Below are 25,673 nucleotides of genomic sequence, written 5' to 3'. Positions count from 1 at the left end.
TGGGACATCTCAGCACTGTTTTGCAGCTTGCCGTGAATCTATGTCAAAATAAATCGTTTCAAAAGATTCACAGGGTAATGATTCATATCACATCCCTTCCGTGTATATGTTATTTACAGATTACTCATTATTTGAGAGGACAGAGGACAAAAAAAAAGTTAGAAACCAGTCACTTGCTTATTTAGCAATGCTGGTACCGCTTCTGAAATAACACAATGTCAATAGGAAACATATTTGAGCTGAAAAATACTTTTTTCTTCATGCATTTTAAGCACACGTGGATGAAAGGAAGTTTCCTGCTGCACTGCGTCATGTAAACAAAGTTTGCTTTCTATGTCACTCTGCATTTAAAACCTCCTGTCAGATAGGACCCTGGATAAAAACTCAGGTAATCTGAATTCTAAACTCAGCTGCAGCTCCTGTCTTTCTTCAGGCTACTTGATTTCTCTCAGTTTTTTAGTGACACGAGACAGGTTAATGCCTACCTCAGAAGTCAATGGTAGGACTTCCCTGGTGGCGCAGTGGTTAAGAATCCGCCTGCCTACGCATGGGACACAGGTTCAGTCCCTGGTCTGGGAAGATCCCACGTGCCACGGAGCAACTAAGCCCGTGTACCACAAGTACTGAGCCTCCGCTCTAAAGCCCTCGAACCACAACTACTGAGCCCATGTGCTGCAACTACTGAAGCCTGGATGCCCAGAGCCTGTCCTTCGCAACAAGTCACCACACTGAGAAGCCCCCACACCGCAATGAACAGTAGCCCCCACTTGCCATGACTAGAGAAAACTTTCGCAGAGCAATGAAGACCCAACGGAGCCAAAATAATAATAAAAATAAAAAAATAAAATTTTTAAAAAGGGCAATGGTGGGGCTTCCTAGGTGGCGCAGTGGTTAAGAATCCGCCTACCAATGCAGAGGTCACGGGTTCGATCCCAGCTCCAGGAAGATCCCACATGCCGCGGAGCAAGTAAGCCCGTGTGCCAAAAAAAAAAAAAAAAACACAACTATGAAAAAAAAAAAAAAGGGCAATGGTAAGGATTAGGTAAAGTAATGTTCTGTGCTGGACACAGAACTGGCACCCAAGAAATGCTAGGAAATATTAGTTCTGATATGGTGATTGGATAAAAGTGAAGAGTGAATGTTAACTGTGTAGCCACATACCCCTTGAATTTGCTCTCCGACGTAAAACACTTTTCCTGTCCTCACCGTACGAATTCTAGAGGTAAGAGAGACAAGAAAACACCTGTCAATGTTTATGAAACAGTCGGCATGACTCCTACCAGTTTGCCTCTGGGTTAACAGTATAGTACCTGTTCTTGAAGCTTTTCAGGTTATGGGAGCCCCTGGAAAGTCTGATGAAACAGGGGACCCTCCCCTCCTGGAAACACACATATGTATAGGCAAAAATGGAGATGTGGTTCCTGAAACCTCATTAAGGCTCACTTGCAGACCCCAGATTAGACAAATTAGGAGTGCCTACTGCCAGGTGTTCTGTGTTTTGGCTGAGGGGCGGGGAGGGTGTTGGTGGCTGGGAGAACGTTGGTCCAGTTTACAGCAGGTTCTCAATGTCGAATGTGAGCCAGAAGCACCTGGTGGGGGCTTGATCAACTGTAGATCGCTGGGCCCTACTGCTGAGTCTCAGCAGATCCAGGGAACTGCAGTTCTAACACATTACCAGGTCATGGTGATGCTGCCCGCCCAGGACCACACTTTGAGAACCAGTGTGGAGAAATGGGAGAATTGGATGTAACTGATCTTTGCAGACTTTGAGACAAATCCTGCTAATAAATCTTGCTGAAAGTCCTACTCCCCACTCCCCTATTAAAGGCAAGTGTGTCGGGACTTCCCTGGTGGCCAAGTGGTTAAGAATCCGCCTGTCAATGCAGGGGACATGGGTTTGATCCCTGGTCCAGGAAGATCCCACGTGTCATGGAGCAACTAAGCCCCTGCGCCACAACTACTGAGCCTGCGCTCTAGAGCCCGTGAGCCACAACTACTGAAGCCCGTGTGCCTAGAGCCCGTGCTCCGCATCAAGAGAAGCCACCACACTGAGAAGCCCATGCACCGCCATGAAGAGTAGCCCCCGCTTGCCACAGTTAGAGTAAAGCCCTCATACAGCAACGAAGATCCAATGCAGCAAAACAAAAACAAAAAACAAAAAAGCGAGTCCTTAATTTCGCTGGGTCCGTTTTCATGTCTATAAGATAAGGTTGTGGAATCACTACACCAAGAAATTTGTCATAAAGATCAAATGAGGCCATGCACCAGAAATACACATTCTCCATTTCATCAGCAAACAGGGCCCTGCTGAATGTGACAGCCCATTCCAGGCAGGAGTTCCCTGAGGGCAGGAACTGGGCGTTAGCATCTGTCCAGCACCCATGGCACCTCATGTACAGTATTTATTAACCTAACATTTACTGAAATCTAAAAACGTTCTGGGCAAGGAGTGAATTAAGAGAAACACTCTATATTCCACAGAGCGAATATCCTAGCGACAGCAACAGACAAAAAATATTTGTGAAAAGAATCGAAGTTAGTGATTGGGGGACGTCCCTGGTGGTCCAGTGGTTAAGAATCCGCCTTCCAATGCAGGGGACGTGGGTTCCATCCCTGGTCGGGGAACTAAGATCCCACAACCAGTCGCAAGGCAACTAAGCCTGTGCTCTGCAACTACTGAGCCCGCACGCTGCAACTAGAGAGGCTTGCGTGCTGCAACGAAAGACCCCGCATACTGCAACTAAGACCCGATGCAGCCAAAAGTAAAATAAATGTTTTTTTAGAAGTTAGTGACCGATGAGAAAAAGCAGCTATGGGGAAAAGGGGGACTTTAAATAGGGAAGTGTATTATTTAAGTCGGGATCTGAAATGATAAGAAGTCACTGAGAAAATCTGGAAGCAAAGTGTTCCAAGCAGAGGGAGGAGCAGGTGCTAAGTCTCTCCTGTCCCCAAGGCTGGCCTGCGTTTGGCGTGTTCAAGGGACGGGTGACTGGAGCAGAGATTCAGGGGTGTGCAGGGGCCACATCAGTGGTTGTCACATCCCCAGGGGACCCTTGATTGATGGTCAAGCCTGGGGAAGGAGGTACTACTGGTATGGAGTGGGTGGAGGCCAGGGATGCAGCTCAACATCCTACAATGTACAGGACCGTCCCACCCCAGGGAGTGACCTGGCTCTAAATGTCAGCAGCGCTGCTGAGGAACCCTGGGCCAGATCATGCGAGGAAACGAAGGCCGCGCCGGGATACTGGCTTTTATTCCGGGTGCCACAGAGAACCAGGGAAGGGGAATGACGAGATCAGATTCGTTTAGGGCTGTCAGGATGGGCAGGACGGCACAGCCTAGGGTGGTGGCAGCGGAGGTGGCTTGAAGACACCGGAATCGGGCCAAAGTTTTGAAGTGGCAATGGGAGGACTTGGTGATGGGCTGGAGAGGGTGGGCTGGGAAAAAGGGTGGGTAACAAGTTCACTTCCTAGAGGAGTAAACTGGGAAGCCTCAATAAGGTCGGGGAGCCGACCATCTTTCCTGGATTCCGCCCAGGAATGAGCCTGCCCCCTCCCCGACCCCTGGCAGCACCCAGACCCGGAAGGGCGGCCCCACCGGCATAGCGGCTGAGCTCTGGCCAGCGGGCAGAGCCGCAAGATAGTCGTCGCCGCCACCAGTAACACCACCAGCATCTCTTTCTGCCCGCAGCCGCTGCCACACAGCCCCTCAACTGCCACGAGGAGGCGCTTCACAGTCTGGGCATGCGCAGTCGGCCGCGGAGCCTGGGCATGCGCACCTTGTTCCCCAGAAGCCTGAATCCGCCCATCTCAACACGCCCCCAGCGCCTGGGCATGAGCACGAGGCCGCCGGTGGGCCGTCTACAGGTTGAGCATGCGCTTAGCGTCTCCAGGGAAGCCCAAATCTACCAACCGTGACGCGCCCCCGAGCTTGAGCATGCGCATGTCGCCGAAGTTCCTAAGCCCAAGCGTTTGGACGGGGCTGCCCACACGTTCCCAAATCTGCCGCCATAGCTGCTGTCTTTTTAGGGGCCATCATGCATGCCCGCCGACCTCCCCGCGATCCCTAGGGGCCTAGCTCGGAGGTGGGGAATGGTGGATGCGACGAAGAAGCTTCAACGCTTCCGGCTCTGCTGCGTGTAGGCCCCGCCTCCGCGCGGCCAAGTCCCGCCCCCGCAGCCGTGCGTTTCCGGCCACCCCTCCCGCGGGCACCGAGGCACGCGCCGGCCGTCACGTGCGCCCCAGCCGGGCCCGCGGAAGTGACGCAAGTCCCGCGCGCCGCCAGGATGGCTGGGCCATGGCAGCGGGCACAGGCTGTGTGCGGCTGTGGGGAGCTGCGAGGTGTTGGGCGCTTCGGCGGCCGCTGCTGGCCGCCGCCGGGGGGCGGGTCCCGACTGCGGCCAGAGCTTGGCTGCCCAGCGGCCGGCGGGCCTGCGACGCCTCTCCTCCCTGGGCGCTGTGGGGCCGAGGACCCGCGGCCGCGGGCCACTGGCGGGGACTTTGGGAGGCGAACAACCGCAGCGGCGGCGGCGGCGGCGGCGCATTCTCGGGCGGCGAGGATGCCTCCGAGGGCGGCGCGGAGGATGGGGGCTCGGGCGTGGGGGGCAGCGCGGGCGGCGGGGAAGGCCCTGTCATAACGGCGCTGACGCCCATGATAATCCCGGACGTATTCCCGCACCTGCCGCTCATCGCCGTTACGCGAAACCCAGTGTTCCCGCGCTTTATCAAGATTATCGAGGTAATGAGAGCCCCCGCCTTGGCCTCCGTGTCCGCGCGTCTGCAAGGAGCGTGTTGGACGAGGGATCGCTCAGCACCCTCACGCCTCGCAACTTTTCTGAGTTCGAGTCCTAGTCTTGCCGCTACTAGCTCGGTGAACTTGAGCCAGATTCCGCCCCCTTTCAGATCCCTTCAGGAGAGTTGAATCCAATGAGTTTAGGATTGTCCGCTTAGCGTCCTAGTCATAGAAATTCGGTGCCGGAAAGGATCAGAACAGTCAACACTCTTGTCGCCGAGTTACATTTTTGCGGGACTTGGTAAATGTTTTGTGACACTCTCCCCCAGGGCGGTCTGCCTTCTGATTAAGAGCCCCTTTGGGATCAGGATTCATCCCTTCTTTAGCGGTTTCTTGAGGTCAGGTTCTAGGTATGGTTCTATGTGTGAGGGATACAGCAGTGAACAAAATGAACACACATCCCTGCCTTTGCAGCTTACATTCCAGCGGGATTCGAGAGGCAATAACCAAGCCTAGTAAGTAAATTATGTACTGGAAGGCGTTGAGTACTACCGGGGATGATAGAGCCAGGAATTGTACAGGAGTCTTGGGAAGAAGGTGGCAGAAGGATGTTCTCAGGGGTTTTATCGTTCAGCAGAGTGTTCTTGACTTGTTACCACGTAGCAGGCTGAGGATTCAGCAGAAGAAGTCAGACACAGCCCCTCTGCCTAAGGAACTGACATTCTGGTGGAAGAGCCCGTAAAGCTTTTTTCAGACTGAGCGCCATGGGGTGGGGGGCCTGTGCGAATGGACCAGGCTGATGTAATAGAGAGAAAGCAGCAGGAGTGCAAGGAACTTGAGTTTTTAGAGTAGGAAGAACCCGAATGCATGCCTTCTTCCCCACCCCCTCTCCAATTTTTTTTTTTTTAAATGATGTGGAAACGAGTCTGTGGAGGAGAAAGGTTATCTGTTAACTGTCTAAGCAAGGTCACACCATGAGTCAGCCTCTGCATTCATCCTCCAGCCTCCCCCTTCACACTCCAGTCTCTGCTGAATAAATCTCAGCGATCCCTTGGAAAGGGAAAGGACAGTACAGAGGGTCAGAACTGAGCCAGTGAGGGGAGGGGAACAGAAGGAACCCCTCCACTTCCTCTCCAGCACTGCTGATTATGTGGGTCTGAGCTGCCCTTCCAAGGGCCTTCCCTGGTGTTATGTGGTGGTTACTGGCAGGCCCCAGGGCCAGACCTTGCGGGTTCATATCCTGGTCCCTTCGCCCCTAGCTCCGTAACTTTGGGCAGGCTGTTCCTCTGGACCTCCATTGTCTCATCTGCAAAATGGGTATAATAACAGCACCTCATTTCTTAGAGCTGTGGTGGCAGGTAAACCGTGCCTGGTGCTTAATATGCCTTCTTAAGCAGCTGCTGTTTCCCATGTGGTGCGCTTTTGACACCTCAGAAACGAGCCCCGGGGGTCTTTTTTCCATCCTTGACCCCCACTTCCAGCCGTCCTCTCTACCCTCTTAGGCTGCTGGGGCCAGGACTGTTCAGCAGGTATGGTCCCTTCGGCCCTGCAAAGTGGCACAGGCCCCCTGTCCCCCGTGCCCGAGCAGAGATAGAATTCTTCCGAGAGATTCCGTCTGCCCACCTAGGACTAGCCAGGAGTTGTTGCAGTTAGTAGGAGACTGGCATGTGGAACTTACATGTGGTATTCTTGTTGCTGTTACCTTGTAAATAACGAAAAAGGGGTCCTACTAAAGGGAGGGGACAGGTGCTAAGACGCGGCAGTCAGCTGTTAGTGGAGGAGAAAAAGGGAGCTTCCAGGGAACCTGATAAGTGGTTCTGAACCTGTTAGCAAAGCTGTGATTATTCTTGATGTTGTAGTTGATACTGCATGTGGCCAGTTTGCCCCAGTAGCATTTCTCCTTATTGGTGGACTCTTGAGTATAGACCATTGGCTCTTAATTTTGGGTGGGTCATGTACCCTTCTGATGGTTGTCCTGGACCTCTGTCCTGGAAAGAATGCATTTAGAGTGTCAGGAATTCCTGTATCATGTGGTCAGGTAGTGAGTTAAAATGCTGCTTCTCAAAGCCCGGTCCCTGGACCAGCAGCATCACCTGGGAGCTGGCTTGAAATGCAGACTCTCAGGCCCGCTCCAGCCCTCCCAAATCAGAAACTCCAGGGGTGGGGCCCAGCTGTCTGTTTTAAGAAGCCTTCCAGGTAATTCTGATTTGTGCCAAAGTTTGAGTGCCGTTAAGTTTAGTTAGAATCTGGTCTGGGAATTAACACAGGCTTGAAGGAAATCATTTGAGCTCTAAGGACACCTGTGTTCCTCCCTATCAGCTGTTTCCTAGGAAACACCATTAGCCCTCTACCGGCCAATGAAATGACATGAGAATGTGCTGCGGTGGGGGGAGGGGAGTTTCGATGATCAATGAATAGGGTATAGATGTGATTGGGATATACTTTCTGTGATAATTGGAGGAAATTACCCGCCTGTGGGGTGTGTCACATTGGAATTAAGGCACATTTACCGTCGTCCTCCCAGCGAGAGAAGCAGATGGTTTAGATTTTCAAGCCACGGCATTTCACCACAGAAACAGCTCTTGAAATTGGATGTGAAATCAATTTCCCGGTTCTGGCCATTTGTCTCCTTTGAGTTTTCTTTCGAAAGAGGGAAAAACTAAGGAAGGCAGCTCGTCAGCACTGCCCCACTCCATTCTCCGTCTTTTTGTTTTCTTTTTTTGGTTCAGGGGTTCTTGGACCTTGTGGTTAGTCCTAGATCAGATTAGTGCACCCCCAGAGAGTAACACAGAAAACGCTAGAGCTGCTGTCAAAATGTCAGCTAGAAAGCCTACCCTGCATTTCACTTTGGGGTCGTTGTCATGCTAGGTTAAAAATAAGAAGTTGGTTGAGCTGCTAAGAAGGAAAGTCCGCCTTGCCCAGCCGTATGCCGGCGTCTTTCTAAAGAAAGATGACAAGTAAGTGTAATTTTTCCTTCGCTGCTTCGTTGAAGCTGCCCTGGAGGGTAGCTCGCCGCAGAGCCTGCTCTGTAGAGTAGCCTGGACCTTTGGCCCCTGAGCTGAAAGGAATCAAGCCAGACCTACGGGGGACGAGGCCGAGAGCCGAGCCTCCCTTTGCAGTCTGGGCTGAAGGCTGCCCCAGGCCCTGGGCTTCATGCGTGGTCCAGGTGGGGGGGTGTTAACCTCGGGGACCCCTGGCATTAGGCCAGGCCGAGGCCTCTTCAGAGCAGAGCTAGGCAGGCAGATGTGGGGGCCCCGGGCACGTCCACTTCGACTCCAGGTAGGAATTTGTTCCACTTCTGAGTCAGAAGACACATTCTAGGCAGGCTCTGTAAAAGAGGGTGTGAAATGGAATCCAGCTTCCATCCGGCCCCGCCTGCCTGTGTGCAGTGACCCTCGGGCAGCCCGGAGCGCCTGTGGGAGTGAGGAGGTGAAGGCCAGGAAGGGTGTTTCTCTTCTCTGTCTTCTCTGGAGAGAGAGCCCTAGTGTCTGTGTCCACGTTCCCATGTGTCCCTTGTCCCGCAGCAACGAGTCCGACGTGGTCGAGAGCCTGGATGAGATCTACCACACGGGGACGTTTGTGCAGATCCACGAGATGCAGGACCTCGGGGACAAGCTGCGCATGATCGTCATGGGGCACAGGAGGTGCGGGGCCAGGCGGGGTGGGCGGAGCGGCCTGGGGCGCCTCGGGTTCCAGTGAGACCCGTCCTTCCGGGTCGCTGCAGTGACCAGGCCAAAGCTGGAGGTGGATCCCGGCCCCCTTCTCAGAGCCGCTCTCCTTAAGTCTGGGTGGTCAGGGAGAAGCCGTTTCTCACGCCCGTTAGTGCAAAAAGCACCACGAAACAGAAGATAGCATGTTGCCTCCGGTCCCACGTCTGGGTGTCGGGGCGCCTTCCCCCTGGTGCCTGCGTCTGCGTCTCCGTTCAGCTTGAGAGGTTGTGTTTTTTTGTTTTGTTTTGTGTATGTGTTGTTTTTCCTGGCTGCACCATATGTCTTGTGGGATCTTAGTTCCCCGACCAGGGATCGAACCCTTGACCCCTGCAGTGGAAGCACAGAGTCTTAAGCACTGAACCGCCAGGGAAGTCCCAGTTTGTAATTTTTCACTCAACCAGCCTACCTCTACTCTGCTCTGCCGAAGGGCTACACATGACACTTGCAAGCCCAGTCTAACCCCCTGTAGTGTTAAGGTTAATTAAGAAAAACCTACAAGATCAGCTGGGTTGAAGCTGGAAAAAATGAACGCGCTTTTCACGTGTTCCAAGGAACACTGGTCTCCCAGGATGAGACGCTTGTCACAGGCGTCCTGGGATCACATACTCGTGGGAGACATTTCAGAGTCACCCGCCGTTAAGGTCATCAGTGTTTGTTTGGAAAAGCCTCTCACCGAAGGTGCCCGTTGGCGTTTGTTGACTCCAGAGTCCTCCGTCCTTTCCTCTCTCAGCGCCAGCAGCTCCCCCAGAGCACATGGCGGGAACCGTCTGGGTGGGTGGCAGTGTTTCCATGGGCTGTCCTGGTGGCATCCCCGCTGCCCTGAGCCCCACGCCCGCCTTCACCTGCTTGCGTTAAAGTCTTTTTTAGGGAAGAGGCTGCTCCTTTGTCTCCCGGGAGGATTCATGGCTCAGGAGGAACAGGATAAGATACGACCAAAATCAATAAAGACAGTGCAGCTACTCCTTGCTCTCCACTCACCTGCAGGGCGCCTCAGAGAACGCGTCCTGCTGAGTCCTAAGACCAGGCCGTCTCGGTGCTCCCCGAGTCCTGACCTCTTTTTCTCTGTGCGTCTTGCTGGTGTCCTCTGGGCATTGTGTCTGCATCCCCAGTTCTTGGACCTGCTCTTTTTTTTTTTTTTTTTTTTAATTTTTTAAATTTGTTTTTTATTTATTGGCCGCATTGGGTCTTTGTTGCTGTGCGTGGGCTTTCTGCAGTGGTGGGGAGCGAGGGCTACTCTTCATTGCAGCGCACGGGCTTCTTACTGCAGTGGCTTCTCTTGTTGCAGAGCACAGGCTCTAGGCACGTGGGCTTCAGTAGTTTGGCGCGTGGGATCAGTAGTTGTGGCTCCTGGGCTCCAGAGCGCAGGCTCAGTAGTTGTGGCGCACAGGCTTAGTTGCTCCGCCGCATGTGGGATCTTCCCGGACCAGGGCTCGAACCCGTGTCCCCTGCATTGGCAGGCGGATTCTTAACCACTGAGCCACCAGGGAAGCCCAGGCCCACTCTTTAAGGGTGGTACTGTTGTTAGTTACCCTGTGTGGCAGAAAAGAGCCAACATGTCATGGAACACTGGGCGCCTGGTGACTGGCAGGCTCTTGGGTGTGAGCAGAGTAGCTGGTGAGGGGCCCACCTTGGGGAGCCCACACCCTGCATGGGCAGAACAGGTTGCCAGCTGAATTCTGATGGTGGCGGGCACTTTGGAGGGAAAATGAGGGTGGGCAGGGGGTGGGTGTGTGCACAGGTGGGGCTGGACTTCATGTGGAGTGGTGGGGGGGGGGCTCCTGTGGAGGTGCCCTTGAGTCTGGAGCTGAACCTTGTGCAGAAGCCACGGTGTGGTAAGCTGGAGGCCGGGGGAGGGGCAGGCAGTCCCTAATGGGCCCGGGAGCGAGGGCTGCCGCTGGCTTCCTGGTTCCTAGAGGATAGCGGGCGTTAGTGTGGGAAACAAGATGGGTGGGTCGGCTGGAGTCCGGAGGTGGCGGGGCCTCTGGTCTTGGGTTCCAACACCCCTGGTGGCTGCAGGGGCCCGGGCCCAGGGGGCCCTCCGTGGTCAGCAGTCAGCACTGCGGAGTGTCACGGTGGGCAGGACACCCCCCACCCCCAGCCTCGGTGGCTCCACTCCCCCCTCCCCGTCTTCAGGGTTCACATCAACAGACAGCTGGAGGTGGAGCCCGAGGAGCCCGAGGGCGAGAACAAGCAGAAGCTGCGCCGGAAGCCGAAGCGGAGCAAGAAGGAGGTGGAGGAGGACGGGGCTGCCAAGCGGCAGGTGGAGGTGCTGGTGGAGCCGGGCCCCAGCCCCGCCAGCGAGGTGCTCATGGTGGAGGTGGAGAACGTCACCCACGAGGACTTCCAGGTCACGGAGGAGGTGAAGGTGAGTACACGTGGCGGGCCGAGCGCCCTCTTCCTCCAGGAGCCCTGGGAGGAGCTGGCGTTGGGAAGGTGGGACGCGTGCCGGGGCCTTGGCTGCTGCGAAGGAACCGGGTCCTGGGCAGGAGCTTCCAGCCTTCTCTTCTGTCCTGGCCCCTCCTCCTCCCAAGCCCCCCCCCCCCCGGGGGGGGGCACATTCCCCTGACTCTGACCCATGGGTCCAAGACAGGGAAGAGACAGCCTTCTGGCCACCTTGACTGCAAGCCGAGGCTGGCCCGCCTTCTCCACAGCATGGCGAGCCAGCTGTCGGGGACGTCCAGCTGTCCGTAACCTTCCACCGTCTTTCGCGTAAAGGTTATGGGCAGGGAGCCCTGTCTCCGACGGGGAGAGGTGAAGGAGAAAGGCAAGGCTGGAGGGAGGCTCCTCGGGTGTGCCCGCACATGGTGTCCTTGGCCTCCTGGGGGGAACACCAGCCCCGGCATAGCTGACAGCTTTGGTCTGAGCCTGGGGCGGGTTCCGAGCTTGGCGGGAAGGGGTGTGCGAGCCATTGGTGCTGTCTGCCGCGGGGTCCGGGCCGGCAGTTGCCTCTGCGAGGCCCTCCAGGACAGCGCTGTCCGGGAGAACTTCCCGCGTGCGGGACATGTTCTGTGACTCCGCTCCGTTCGGCCCCTGTGGCTGTTGAGCACTTCACCTGTTGCTGGTGCGACTGAGGGACAGGACGTCTAATTGTACCTCGATTTCAACTCAGCTAAATGCGAGCAGCGCCTGCCGGCTGCCGTCCTGGGCAGCCCAGCCTTAGCGTTTTCTTCAAGGCTCTTGTCTGGGGGAGCTCGGAGCACACCTGTGCCTGCTGACGCACGTGGCCTCCAGCTGGCCTGTTGTGGTTCCTTCTACAAAGGTCACCCCGGGCAGATGAGGGGTAAAGCCATTAGCCAGAGACCAGGGGCCCGCACTGAAAAAGCCCAGCTGCGGCGGCTGCTTGCTTCGCACCCTGAGCAGAGCACCATGTGCCAGGTGCGGTGGCCTCTGGAAACGAGGTGCAGGATTTATGCCATAAACTGTGCCCGGTGACCCTGCCGGGAGTGCCACTGGCCTCACTGTGGCGGCAGTGGAGGCAGGAAGGACAGGGGCCAGGGCGGGGGGCGGTTCTGGGGGGACAGGCCGCGAGCCCCTTCTCCCTACCCGAATGGCTTGCTCTAAGGTCGAGGTTTAGAGCGGTCCACACAGATGGGGTTGGTTTGGTTTTTGCTCTTGGGTACAAGTCCCGTGACTGGTGAACTGGGGCTCAGCTCCTGGGCCTCTGGGGCCGTCCTTGGCTGTGCCGGGTGGGTGGGGCTCCGGGGCCACAGCCCCCTCTGGTCCCAGGGACCCACGGGGCCTCCTCACTTGGCAGGCCCTGACGGCAGAGATCGTGAAGACCATCCGGGACATCATCGCCTTGAACCCACTCTACAGGTTGGTCTCCTGTGCCCTCCTGACGAGGCCGGGCTGGGCCTGTCTGCCTGGTAGTCCTCATCGAGGTTCTGGAGAGGCTCAGGGATTCCTGGCCCAGCCCGCGTGGGGGGAGCGGCTTCCCTCCCAGCAGGGAGGCCCTGGGGTAAGCGGGAGGCTGGAGGGGCTGCAGCCTGCCCGGCCCCGGCTCGCTCGTCCTCAGCCGGGTGGGGGGAGGGCATCTCAGGATGGTTGCTGCGGGCGCGGCATGGGTCTGGGCGTGGGGGCCTTCGTCCTGCTGCAGGGCGGGCTGCGGCCCCGTGAGGCCCGCGGGGGTCCCGGTGCCTGCCGCAGCATCTCTGTCCCCTGCAGAGAGTCTGTGCTGCAGATGATGCAGGCCGGCCACAGGGTGGTGGACAACCCCATCTACCTGAGCGACATGGGCGCCGCGCTGACCGGGGCTGAGTCCCACGAGCTGCAGGATGTCCTGGAGGAGACCAACGTGAGTGCGGCCTGCCCACCTGGCTGTCGTCCTGGGCTCTGGTGTCGGGGTGGGTTCACGTGAGTCCATGTTCTCCCGTCCACGTCCGGCCCCTCATTCTTGGTGACGGCCGTGTGGTGTCCGCCTGGGTGGTGTCATTCAGTGGGTGGCGTGTTGGAGTTGTCAGCAGTCTTGTTGTTACGAGCAGCGCCTCTGCTGACGTCCTGGTCCGCGTGGCCTGCACGCCTGTGGAGTGAGGCTGGAGCCCTGGGCTCGCTGGGTCAGAGTGTGCGTGCGTTTCGGGTCTGGGGAGGCGAGGCCTGTCCCCCTGCCCCGGTTCGCCCTCCCTCCCCGCTGCCCGCCCCCCACCCGCACAGATGGCCGTCCTCTCCCGTCTTCTCTTTCTTGGCAGATTCCCAAGCGGTTGTATAAGGCCCTGTCCCTCCTCAAGAAGGAGTTTGAGCTGAGCAAGCTGCAGCAGCGTCTGGGCCGGGAGGTGAGCCGGGAGCGGGGGCCAGCGCCCGGGAGGGGCCTCTGCCGCGGGGCTGCGCGCTCCCCCTCGGGGCTGGGAGCCTGTGTGAAAACGTCAAACTGGTGCCAGCTGCTGAGCGCAGGGTGAGAGGTCCCGGGACCCTCCTGACCGTTGAGGGAGCCCCGGGGGGACGTGCTAGAAATTGGGCGCCGCCTGGGAAAGGTAGAAAGCTGTTTCTCCAGACTCAGCTGTTGGAGGCCCACCTCTCCCACCAGGCAGACACGTGAACTGACCGGATTGTCGGTTACTCATGTTTTCCAGATTTCACTCACTTCCGTCACTTAGTTGTTTGTTGGTCTTTTAACTTTTATTGGCGTCTAGTTGATTTACGTTGTGTGAGTTTCTGCCGTACAACAAAGTGAATCAGTTATACACGTAACGTCAACTTTTTTTAAGATAATTTTTCTATATAGGCCATTATATCACATAGTTTTTATGTTAGGGAAAAATCTGTATCATATCTTTAATTGGAAAAGCCACAAGGCACCTGTCACATCCAGGGACACAGGACACTGGGTGGGTGCTGGTGCTGAGCCAGGGCCCTGAGCCCGTGTCCTGCTGTCCCGGCTGTTAGGGGGAGCGTGGCACCCTTTCCACGAGAGTGGGAGACAAAAACTGGCATCAGGCCTAGCTTTCCCTGGTCGTAACCAGGATTGAAGGGCAGATCCCTTCCTCCCCTGGAATTCGGTGTTTCCTATCACAAGCCTGTGCCCGGAGGACTTAGGGTGGAACGTGGGGGAAAGCAGAGGCCCTGGGTTTCTCTCCTTTGTCCCGAGGGAGTGGCGGGCCCACCCTGGGCTGCATCCTCTCCCGTCTGATGGCGGCTCCTGGGCCCTGCAGGTGGAGGAGAAGATCAAGCAGACGCACCGCAAATACCTGCTGCAGGAACAGCTGAAGATCATCAAGAAGGAGCTGGGCCTGGAGAAGGATGACAAGGACGCCATTGAGGAGAAGTTCCGCGAGCGGCTGAAGGAGCTCGTGGTCCCCAAACACGTCATGGACGTGGTGGATGAGGAGCTCAGCAAGCTGGGCCTGCTGGACAACCACTCCTCCGAGTTCAAGTGAGCGCCGGGGGGCCGTGGTGGGGTCCGGACGCTAGCCCCGGAAGGCCAGGGAGGGTGGGCATCACCTTGGGCACATTCGGGTCATGGTGGAGTCAGTCCTTTCCTGGTGCCCCTGCAGGGGCTGTGTGTCTGTCGCCCCCGTTTCACAGATGAAGAAGTTGAGGCTTGGAGAAGTTCCGCCAGTGCCCCTGCCTCTGGGCTGGCGGGTGGGGACAGGGATTTGAAGCCAGGGACGTCTGGCTCTAAGCCAGCGCCACCAGTCAGGACCAGGAGCCCCCGGACCATTGCCCCAAGGCCACCCCCTCCCCTGGCTTCTGTCTCCTGGCCTTCCTCTGGTGGCTTTGAGAGTCAGCCAGGAAACAGACGTCTCCCTGGGGACCTGGCCTTGCCCCGCGCTCATCCTGTGCACGCTGGCTGGGGGTCAGGGTGGCCGCCCCGGGGTCAAGGCCCCATGGGATGCTTCTGACTCTGCCCACAGAGGGAGGGCCTGAGCGGGCCCACAGCACTAGACTCCCCTGGGCTCCTGGGCCGGGCCCCTCCCTGGCTCAGGGTGTCTGGAGAGGGCTGGTCTCTTTGCGCAAGGACCCTGGGAGTCGCGGGTTCCCCTGGACGCTGCAGACCTCCACGCCAGAGACCCCCAGCTCCTCACTGGGGCAGCGAGTGCGCTGCCCATGCTGACGTCAGGGTGACCACACGCCTCGTGCTTTAGAACAGCACAGGCTCATCTCCTGGCCTGGCGGCAGAGGCCCTCGTGTCCGGCGTGGTGGGCAGGACGGGCTCCTTCTGGAGGCTTTGGGGAGACTCTGTCTCCAGCCTCTTCAGCTTCTCGGAGACATTCCTCGGCTCCTGGCCCTTCCTCCATCTTCCCAGCGCGTCACTGCAGCCTCTGCTTCTGTCATCCGACTCCTTCTCTGACCTTTCTGCCTCCTCATCTGGCCCCTTGTGAGGGGGCTTCTCTGTCCCTGGGTGCACAGCCCTCAGCCTGGGGTCACGCTCCGGGCCTCAGTTTCCCCACTTGTCCTGGGTCAGGTTGTTCCTCCCGCGCTGTGGGACCCTGAGCAGGACCCCGTGCTCGCAGAGTCTCTGGCCCGGGAGACAGACTAGCCCTTGGGCCAGGAACTCCATACAGGCAGACTTCAGGGACACCAGAGGTTTGGTTCATAGCAAAAAAGCAAGCCGCGTGAATTTTCTTGGTTTCCCTGTGTGTGTAGAAGTTACGTTTAGGCTATACTGTAGTCTGTTAAATGTACGTTATGTCTAAAAAACCAATATATGTGCCTTAATTAAAAAGTATTTTATTGCTGAAATGACCATCATCCGACAAGGCAGGGTTACCATGAACTTTCAAGGCGTCCACCCAGCGCAGTAGGCGAGGCGCATCTGCACCGCGGGGTGGCGGGCTGGGGCCAGGCCGGCTTCTCAGGGTGGTTCGGCCCCAGCTGAGTGCACTTTGTGTAGTTCTCACATCGGGCACGTGGGTCTCAGCACCCTGGATGTGCAGAGCAGGGTCAGGTGGCTCACCGGCGCTCGTCTGTCCCGCGGCAGCGTCACCCGCAACTACCTGGACTGGCTGACGTCCATCCCATGGGGCAAGTGCAGTGATGAGAACCTGGACCTGGCCCGGGCCCAGGCGGTGCTGGAGGAGGACCACTACGGGATGGAGGACGTGAAGAAACGCATCCTGGTGAGGCTCTGCTGCGCCCCCCAGGGCCAGGCCTGCGTCCCCTCTTGTGTGCAGGGCACCCGGTTGGGCTCTGAGAGGCAGTGGCGTCGTGTCTGGATCTGTGAGGGCGGCAGGGGCCTTGGGGCCCAGGACCCAGGACTCTCTCTGTGGTGGGGGAGACCAGGGAGCTCCCTGGAGAATCCGGGGGCCTGGGAGGGGCTTGGCCAGGGCAGGGCTGGTGCAGGGTCAGCAGGGGCCGAGGAGGGTGGGGGTGCAGGGCCTGGCTAGAGGGACCAGTGTCGGAGCAGCTCAGAGGTGTCAGGGGCCGCCCTGGCCAGCCTGCCAGCTCCGGGGGGCTCACAGATTCACGAGGGTGATAAAAGTTGTGCTCACGATAGGAGGAAATGTGAGGTGTCCCGCTGAGGGTGGGCGGGCCGTAGGCTGGAGGAGAGAGAGGACACTGTGGTCCAGGCTGGGAAGCCACCGGGCGGGCTTGGCATCAGGGGCACCCACAGTCTGTCACCCATGTCCCACAGGCTGTCCCTCCCTGTGCAAATGACAGTCCAGTCCGCTGGGCCCCTCTGGGCCAGGCCCTGTCCCTTCTCGCAGCCCCTGGTGCCTGGGTGGTGGGGAGGCTCAGGCCTGGTGGGGCCCTTGCCCTGTGAAAGGGTGGTGCTGTCTCACAGGGGCCCTCGTGTCTGCCCGCAGGAGTTCATTGCCGTCAGCCAGCTCCGGGGTTCGACCCAGGGCAAGATCCTCTGCTTCTATGGCCCCCCGGGCGTGGGCAAGACCAGCATCGCCCGCTCCATCGCTCGCGCCCTGAACCGCGAGTACTTCCGCTTCAGCGTTGGGGGCATGACAGACGTGGCCGAGATCAAGGGGCACAGGTAGGCCCGGCCCCTCTCCTCGGGGCTTGCCCCCGCCTCGTGTCGGCTTTCTTTCTCCTGGGTCTGCGCCTACTCTGCGAGTGTGATGGTGGCAGGCAGCAGACTCCACTCACACTGGGGTGGGTAACTGAAGAGTCAAGGTGCCGGTCTGATTTCAGGCCTGGCTCCGTCCAGGCGCTTAAACATTGGATCAAAATCTCGGCCTCTCAGCCACCGGGAGGGCCTCTCGTCCAGCCTGGCGGTGGATGGCCCCGTGGTTCCAGTTTACATCCCACCAGCTCAGCGCCCTGCAACACTGGCCGGAGTTCTGGGGCTGTGTGCTGCTGGCCTCAGGCCCGGGGACTGGGGGCTAGAGTAGGAGGTGAGACCATCTCCCCAGTTAGTTCTCAGCACTTGTTTTGGTTCTTTCCTCCCTTGTCAGGCCCAGAGCTGGGGCTGGCATCCCCTGTGTGCGGGATGTTACAGCCACCTGGCCTGTGCGTGGTGTCCTCCTGGGGGACACTCCGGGTGTTGTGTCCCGGGGCTTCCTGTCACGCTGGCCTCCGCAGAGGGTGGTTCTTTGAAAAGCCTCAGTGAGACCCAAGTGCAACAGATGCAGTGTCTGCTCCGAGTCTGCCATGTATTTCCATCCCGTAGTATCCAAAGAAGGTTTAAATCTGTATTTAAAAGTTACTTTTCTCACTTCTGTAAAAAGATGCAGAATTCTGGGCACCTGGGCTCACAGGCTTTCCTAGCAGCAGTCCTCCAGAGCCTGGCTGCCCGCCGAGCAGGGTGCAGGCACCCCAGTCTGGTGCAGCCCTCACCACTCTTGCCTGTCTCGAGTCCCCTGGGAGGTGGCCAGTCTTGAGAGCTCCCCAGCCCGGAGCCTGCTGTGAGCTCCAGGAGTTTGGAGAGGGGAGCCAGAGTGTGGCAGGGCTGGGGGGTCAGGAGGGCACGAGGCCGGCACAGCCTTGGGGGCCAGGTCCCTGGGAGGCCTGCAGGCCAGAACGGGGTGGGCATGCCGGGAGCTGCGATCTGAGCCTGGAGGGGCAGCAGGATGGAATGGCAGGGTTGGGGGCCCAGGGGGAGGCAGAGGCAGACCTGGGCCCTGGTTCCGGGAGCACAGGGAGCTGCAGACAGCTGCACCATGTACTCGATTTTCTAAACGATCTTAGGAGGTTTGTGATGCTGGGGGTGAATCTTCAGGGAAGGGGCGCCCAGCAGGTAGGAGCAGGTGGGCGTCCTGTGCCAACATTGGTCTAGGGACAGAGAATTGACTGCTCTTAATATTGGTAATAGACAAACCCTCTTCTGCCCACAGCCCTCCAGGGCTCCCACCTCCCTTGGGGTAAAAAGCCCAAGTCCACCTCACTGCCCACAAGGCCCTGCACGACCTGCCCACCCCCTCCCTGCCCTCCCCTCCTCCCTCTCTCCCCCTCACTCACTCTCCTCCAGCCACGTGGGCCTCCTCCATGTTCCTCCAACACACCAGGCACAGTGCTGCCCCAGGGTCTTTGCATGTGCTTTGCCCCTCCCCCCCCAACCTGGAATGCCCTTCCCCCAGAGACACACATGGCTCCCGCTCACCACCTCTGCTCGGAGCCTTTCCCTAGGACATTCCTCATCTCTTCCTGAAAATACTGCTTCACCCCTAAAGTGGCGTTCCAGGTCCCTCATGCCTGCTTTTGTTTTTTTGTTAGAGATATAGTCTTTTGTGCCTTGTGATTTCCTCCTCTGCCTGGTTTGTGGTCTGTCAGCCATGCTGGGCCTTAGCTCACAGCACTGGACTCGTGTCTAGTATCCTGTGAATGCCAGGCCGGCGCCTGCAGCCGAGCTGGGCAGACAAGTATCCTCTCAGGAAACACTCCTGAAAGGATGGGCTGGCTGGGGCCGGGCCCTGGGCCCAGTGACCCCGAGGCCCGAGGACCCAGGCGTGGAGGACGTTCCTGCCACGGGCCCTAGCTACTCCCCCCACCCTCTTTTGTTGGATCAGGCAGTGTAGAGTGGGATAGGAGGTGCTGGCCAAAGGATGGGTCAGAGTGAGATTTGGCTGTGAATCTGCGCCCGCCCCTTCCTGCCCTGAGTCTGAGCTGCGGGAGCATGTCGACAGCCCTGGCACTTGGGACCATTACAGTGTCAGGGTGACCCAGTGCTCTGCCCACCCACACGGCACGGAGGCATTTATCCTCCTCTGGGCCACGCTGTGTGCGTCTCCCTGTGTCTCCCCTGGGCGGCCGTGGAGGGCGTGTGGTGGTCCCAGAGCTCCAGGCGAGCTGGGCCTCGGGTGCCGGCGTGGCCAGCCCAGGCGCTGGGGCGCCGACGCGTCCGCCGTGCCTTCTCCCGCAGGCGGACGTACGTAGGCGCCATGCCGGGCAAGATCATCCAGTGTCTGAAGAAGACCAAGACGGAGAACCCCCTGGTCCTCATAGACGAGGTGCGTGGGGCCTGGCTGGGCTCACACCCTTCCCGGAGGTTGCACGTGGCCCCCGGGCCTTCCTGGCCCACAGCTGCAGGAGGCCCTGACTGGACGGAGCCTGTGTTCAAGGTGAAACCGTGGCCCCTGCGGTTTCCGTGGTGCCTGCGTCACTGTAGGTGGCCTTGCTGCAGCCCGGCTGTCGTGTGACGTGGGCCCCTCCCGCCTCGGAGGAGCCGGTCTCTGCCCCGGCCCCAGTCAGGCCAGCCCTGCTCCTCCTCCTCTTGCTCTGGGCTTCCCCAGCCCCGACCCCCGTGGCCTGGTCTCGTGCTGGGGGAGGACGAGGGGCCAACCCCCCTCGCCCACGGCTGCCCCTTCAGGTGGACAAGATGGGCCGGGGCTACCAGGGGGACCCCTCATCAGCGCTGCTCGAGCTGCTGGACCCCGAGCAGAACGCCAACTTCCTGGACCACTACCTGGACGTGCCCGTGGACTTGTCCAAGGTGCGTGTCCCGCCCGGGGGCCGGGCCGGCGGGGGGAGGCCGGACGCCCCGTCCTCCGGCACCTCACTGCCGCCTCCTGCAGGTGCTGTTCATCTGCACGGCCAACATCACCGAGACCATCCCGGAGCCACTGCGGGACCGGATGGAGATGATCAACGTGTCGGGCTACGTGGCCCAGGAGAAGCTCGCCATCGCGGAGGTGAGGTGGCCCTGCGGGCCCGGCCCTGGGGAGGGGCGCCCCGCGGCCACCTGGGCTAAGGAGATACCCGAGCGCCCACTAGGTGACAGGCCCTTAACCGGAGCTGGGGGTGCAGCCCGCAGACCCTGCTCTGGGGCTTCTGTGCCAGGAGGGGACAGGCGGGTGCGGACGGGGTTTACCTGTGTGGTGGTGTGAGGACAAGAAATGCACGAGGCCCGGTGGGAGCACTGGTGTGCGCAGCCTCACACCGCTGACAGCGAGGCGGGGGTTGGGGGGTTCCCACACCGACCCTCAGCCGGGGGCGCTGTGTAATTCAGCCCAGTTCTGACACCAGCTACTCGGAAATATCACCAGAGTCCAGGTTCAGGGCTCAGACCAGAGCACTGCCCCCACGTTGGGTGCCAGTCCCCAGTCCCCGGCCGCTCTTACTTTAGACGGACCGGGTGTAAATCGGGGGGTCCCACAACCCCGTCTTTGGTTTGATAATTTGCTAGAACAGCCTACAGAACTCAGGAAACGGGTTTACTTACCATTACCAGTTTTTTATGAAGGATAGAACTAGGGAAGAGCCACGACAGAGACGCGTGGGGCGAGGCGTGGGGAGGGGGCCGGGGCTCGGCACGGCTGCGTGGATGCTTGCGTGGGTCATCGGTCATGCAATTGGCTCCTTCCCTGGAGGCCGAGGGGGCGCTGGACGTTCTGCGCCTCCTGTCCCTCAGTAGGTTCCTCTGGCCACCAGCCCCATCCAGCTGTGCTGACCATCACCTTGTGCGCATAAACACGGGTATTCTTGAGAGGGGCTCCTTGGGAGTAAGAAAGGATGCTCTTCTTCCCCCCTTCACTCAGGAAATTCCAAGGGTCTTAGACTCATTTGTGCAGGGACTTGGGGCCAAAGACCCAATGTTTGTTTCTTGTTTTAATCACAGGCCATAGAACAGGAGCCAGGAAAGACACTGTGAGCACAGTGCTGAAGGTAACACGGCCCCACCGCGGCCTTCAGGGCCCAGCACTGTCTGCGGGTTGTGAGTTCAGCTCCAGTAGGAAGTTGCCGCTTGAGTGCCTGTTGCCTCGTGGTCACGCACCAAAGCCAGTGTCCGTGCCGGGTCACTCGGGGCGTTGGGCGCAATAGTGAGGCCGCTGTCCATCTTCCCAACAGCCGTGCTTCCCGGGTTGTGGGACTGCCTACCTGGGCTTTCCTGGGCCCAGGCTCCGCTGGGATTCAGGCCTGTGTCTGCACTTCTGTGTGTGAGAAAGCTCTTCCTGGGCTGGGGGATTCTTTCCTTTTCCTGGCGTCCGGGTGTGAGGTGCTTCACTGGCCTGCGGTCAGGGGAGAGCCGATTTCCTTTCCACAGAGCTTGTGTTCCTGACGTACTGTTTTCTTTCCAGAAAGGGCTTGAGTGCCTCTCGTCCCCTGGGGCCCTTCGCAGCCCTGTGACAGGCGCGGGCTGCCAGCCTTTGCATCCCCTGGGGGTGGGAGGCGAGGAAGAGGAGCTCTTGGCTTGTTCAGCCCCTGCTGTGTGGCAGGAGTGGGGCTGGGCCCTGAGTGACCGTGGAGCCCCTGACCTGCCCCCCACCCCCACCTGGCTCTGGGCAGCGGCCACATAGCCAGTCTCTGTGTGAGGAGCAAGTCTAGGGGCTCAAGGAAGCCTTCCTGGAGGAAGAGGTATCTAAGATGAACCTTGGGAGCACATGGAGGTGGCAGGCAGGGCGTCCGCAGGTCCCAGGCCCACCGTTCAGGATCCTGGCACCTGCTGGGCTCACTGCCTGGACACTCTGCCCCCACCAGCCTCACTGGCTCCTTACCCTTCAGGTTTTTTTTTTTTTCTTCCTGTTCTCCTTTAAAAACCCTTCCTCTCTCTCAGTCCACTTTTTAAAATTTATTTATTGGCTGTGTTGGGTCTTCATTGCTGCACCTGGGCTTTCTCTAGTTGCAGTGAGTGGGGGCTACTCTTCATTGTGGTGCACGGGCTCCTCATTGTGGTGGCTTCTCTTGTTGCGAAGCACAGGCTCTAGGCACGTGGGCTTCAATAGTTGTGGCACCTGGGCTCAACAGCTGTGGCTTATGGGCTCTAGAGCACAGGCTCAGTAGTTGTGGCACATGGGCTTAGTTCATCCGTGGCATATGGGACCTTCCTGGGACAGGGATCGAACCCATGTGCTGTGCACTGGCAGGCAGATTCTTAAGCACTGCGCCACCTAGGAAGTCCCACTCTTCAGGTCTTGGCTTAGGTGTGGCCTCCCCTGACACCCTGTCTATGCTGGATGACCCTAGCTGCCCCCGGGGACAGGGGCTCCACAGGGCGGGCCCAAGGTCTGCCTTGGTGACCTTGTTTATGCAGCCAGGGGCCTTGGGAGTCTGGGTGGCGGCCACGGGAGAGGCCCAGGGGGGCCTGATGGCAGCTCTCCTCCTCCCTGGCAGCGGTACCTGGTGCCTCAGGCCCGTGCCCAGTGTGGCCTGGACGAGAGCAAGGCCAAGCTGTCATCGGACGTGCTGACCCTCCTCATCAAGCAGTACTGCCGGGAGAGCGGTGTCCGCAACCTGCAGAAGCAGGTGGAGAAGGTGAGCCGGCCTGCCCCGTGGTGGAGGGCCACATGCCGAGTCCACTCACAGCAGGTCCCTCAAGGAGTCACAGCCAGATAGGAAGTGGACAGTGGGGCCAGGGGCTGGGAGAGAGGGTGGGGAGTCAGTGTTTACTCGGGACAGTTTCAGTTTGGGAAGGTGAGAAAGTTCTAGAGGGGATGGTTGCATGACAGTGCTCATGTACCTACTGCCACTGAGCTGTGCACATGAAAACGGTTAAGGCGGTTTTCGGTCATGTACTTTACCACCACTGTAAAAATTTAAAAGGCAGGTGGCGGGGAGCTGGGGGCGGGGCTGGGGGTGGGAGGGGCGCTGTGGCTCGGCTCCCCACCCCAGCCTGCTGTGTCCACACAGGTGTTACGAAAGTCCGCCTACAAGATCGTCAGCGGCGAGGCTGCATTCGTAGAGGTGACACCGGAGAACCTGCAGGACTTCGTGGGGAAGCCGGTGTTCACGGTGGAGCGCATGTACGACGTGACGCCTCCCGGCGTGGTCATGGGCCTGGCCTGGACCGCCATGGGTGAGCGGCCTGTGCCAGGAGGCAGCGTGGAGGGCTCTGCCCGTCCCTGGGGTTGTCTGTCCCTTGGGAGAGGTGGGCGCTCACCGCGGGCTGCTCTGAACGCCCTCTCTGCGGACAGGCGGCGTGCAGTGAGGCCAAGGGACCGGGGCTGATCCGGGGCTGATGGGACCACGAGGCGGCCGCAGCAGCGCCCCGTGCGCTTTGGGTGGGCTCTCTTTGGGCTCATGGTTTTCAGGTTTGCCTGAAGGAGAGCTTTCATGAGACCCCGTCACCTGGGGGCCACCACCCTGCGGGGGGAGGAGGCCCAGGCAGCCCTGGGGAGTGGGCTCCGGGAGGGGCTTCCTGTCCAGGTGACATGGCTCAGCCCACCCGCCCTGGGAGGCTGCCCTGGGAGCTAGGAGGGCGGAGGGGGAGCGGCTCGGGGCCTCGTGTAGCCAGGGGTCGTGTGGGCAGCAGGCAGGGTGGGGGCAGTGCCGGGGGTGCGTGGAGGAAGCAGGCTGTGAGCAGCACGGCACCTGCCAACTTGGGCGCTGCCGAGAGGCTGTGCGTGTGGATGGGAGCGTGGCGCCGGCAGGCTCTGCGCTGCGGGCAGGGACACGGGGAGGCCCAGCGGAGGTGGTCTTCGGGTTTTCACGTAACCCGCTCCCTGCAGCTGGATCTGCGGCCTCGAGGGGGTGGCTGCGGGGACAGCGTGGGCACCGAGGTGTGAGGGAGGAGCCCAGGAAGGGACAGTGAGAGGCGTCCCCTCCTTGGGGACCAGGGTGAGGGGTGGCGGGAGCGGCCGTCCGGGGGGGTCTGGGGCGTCCTGGGTTCACGGGCACTGCCCTTGGCTCCCCAGGAGGCTCCACGCTATTTGTTGAGACGTCCCTGAGGCGGCCGCGGGACAGCAGCAGCAAGGGGGGGGACAAGGACGGAAGCCTGGAGGTGACGGGCCAGCTGGGGGAGGTGATGAAGGAGAGCGCCCGCATCGCCTACACCTTTGCCAGGGCCTTCCTGATGCAGCACGACCCCACCAACGAGTACCTGGTGACCTCGCACATCCACCTGCACGTGCCTGAGGTGAGGCCGCCCCGCGCCCGCGCCCCAGGTCCCCCACCCCCCGGCTGCCGCCTGCCCACCAACCATCTCCCCCCAGGGCGCCACCCCCAAGGACGGCCCGAGCGCTGGCTGCACCATTGTCACGGCCCTGCTCTCCCTGGCTCTGAACCAGCCGGTGCGGCAGAACTTGGCCATGACGGGTGAGGTCTCCCTCACGGGCAAGGTCCTGCCTGTGGGCGGCATCAAGGAGAAGACCATCGCGGTGAGTGTCCGACTCCACTTAGCAGCACAGGCACCATTCACGTGTCAGGGCTAACCCCCCAGGCAAGAAGGGTGACAGGCCCATTTTACGGAAGGGGAAAATGAGGCCCGGTGGGCGTGGAATCTGAATCTGGGGCTGCCTGCCCTGGAGCCTGTTGAGCTGACTGCCTAGCTGCCCCTTCCTCCAGTGGTTCTCAGCCTTTTCAGCCCCCATCTCAGCTCCTTGAGGGAGAGTAGGGCCTTCTGCTTCCTCGCTGCCTGTGTGGCCGAGCCCTGAGAACTGCGGGTGGACAGAGTTCCCGGAGCCCAGTGTCTCACTGGGTGTTGTAGCTTGGACTGTGGTGGATGTGGGGGCCTGGGTAGGCCTTTTGTCCTATGCTTCCCCTCAGTGTTGGGGTCCCCCCAGCTCCTGACAGAGCCCCACTCTCACCTGAGCCTCTCCCTGCTCACCTCAAAGGGACCGCAGTCCCAGCTGCCTGCGGAGCGGCACTCAGGGAGGGGCTCAGTCTGAAGGGGCTCCTGTGATGGGGACGCCCGGGGAAGGGTGTGGGGGGAGGCTCTTTGGGCCTTGCTTTCCTCACTTGCAAAGTGGGAGGGTCAGTGGGTCACCATGTGCTGTCCCTAGAGCAACACATGGTGACACATAGGAAGCCCTGTCCAAACAGCAGAGTCAGTCTGGGGGACAGAGTTCAGAGGCCCCGGGTGGTACAGGGCAGATGGCTGTCTTCAGCTCCTGTGCAAATTTTAGGTGCCAAACCTCTAACTGTGTAAAGCAGCAGGTGCCGTGAGTAATCCAAGAAACTGTGGCGCTCACACTTCCTCTTTCCAGACACCTTCTGGGGGAGGGAGTGTCTAGGCTGACAGCACACAGTAAGAGGCCTGGGTTCCTGCTCGCAAGCTGCTGGAGCAGAGGCCAGTGAGGTTGGCAGGGTGGCACTGGGAACGCGGCTCCATGCCCAGCCTTCTCCTCCCTCCCAGGCCAAGCGTGCGGGAGTGACGTGCATCGTCCTGCCGGCTGAGAACAAGAAGGACTTCTACGACCTGGCCGCCTTCATCACCGAGGGCCTGGAGGTGCACTTCGTGGAGCACTACCGCGAGATCTTCGACATCGCCTTCCCCGAGGAGCAGGCCGAGGCCCTGGCTGTGGAGCGGTGACGCTGGCCCTGGGCACCACTGGGCCTGGTCTGGGCAGGGCTGGAACTGCACTTGGGGGAGGGGCTCCGGGCAGCTGAGCCACAGGACGCTTGGGAGGCCTGGAGCCCGACCTCAGTTATGGCTTAATCACTGACTAATTATGATTAAACACCCTTTCCAGTACA

General features: G+C 59.5%; 2 protein-coding genes across 2 annotated transcripts in view; one reads left to right on the top strand and one right to left on the bottom strand.

Annotated features, from left to right (window-relative positions):
• Window positions 1-3,730, bottom strand: part of CATSPERD (cation channel sperm associated auxiliary subunit delta) — a 58,709-nt gene extending 54,979 nt beyond the window's left edge. Inside the window, exons 1-2 of the mRNA XM_057710031.1 lie at window positions 3,598-3,730; window positions 1,162-1,216 (exon numbers count right to left, since the gene is read on the bottom strand). Of these exons, the coding sequence (XP_057566014.1) occupies window positions 1,162-1,216; window positions 3,598-3,674 (132 nt within the window). The 5' untranslated portion in view covers window positions 3,675-3,730. The remainder of the gene's footprint in view (window positions 1-1,161; window positions 1,217-3,597) is intronic.
• A 555-nt stretch (window positions 3,731-4,285) lies between these two features.
• LONP1 (lon peptidase 1, mitochondrial) lies at window positions 4,286-25,671 on the top strand. The gene is given in 20 exon segments (XM_057709507.1): window positions 4,286-4,372; window positions 4,374-4,460; window positions 4,462-4,737; window positions 7,600-7,688; window positions 8,256-8,375; window positions 10,575-10,806; window positions 12,196-12,257; window positions 12,606-12,735; window positions 13,127-13,210; window positions 14,087-14,307; window positions 15,856-15,994; window positions 16,682-16,860; window positions 19,186-19,273; window positions 19,633-19,755; window positions 19,838-19,954; window positions 22,374-22,514; window positions 22,890-23,055; window positions 23,894-24,114; window positions 24,191-24,355; window positions 25,333-25,671. Coding segments are annotated over 20 exon segments (2,904 nt in total). The 3' UTR covers window positions 25,510-25,671.
• Window positions 25,672-25,673: the final 2 nt, after the last annotated feature.

This window comes from Hippopotamus amphibius, chromosome 15 (assembly GCF_030028045.1).
Source record: "Hippopotamus amphibius kiboko isolate mHipAmp2 chromosome 15, mHipAmp2.hap2, whole genome shotgun sequence".
Taxonomy (NCBI): domain Eukaryota; kingdom Metazoa; phylum Chordata; class Mammalia; order Artiodactyla; family Hippopotamidae; genus Hippopotamus; species Hippopotamus amphibius.
Note: the sequence above shows the minus strand (reverse complement) of the source record. Positions and strands in the feature narration are given on the sequence as shown.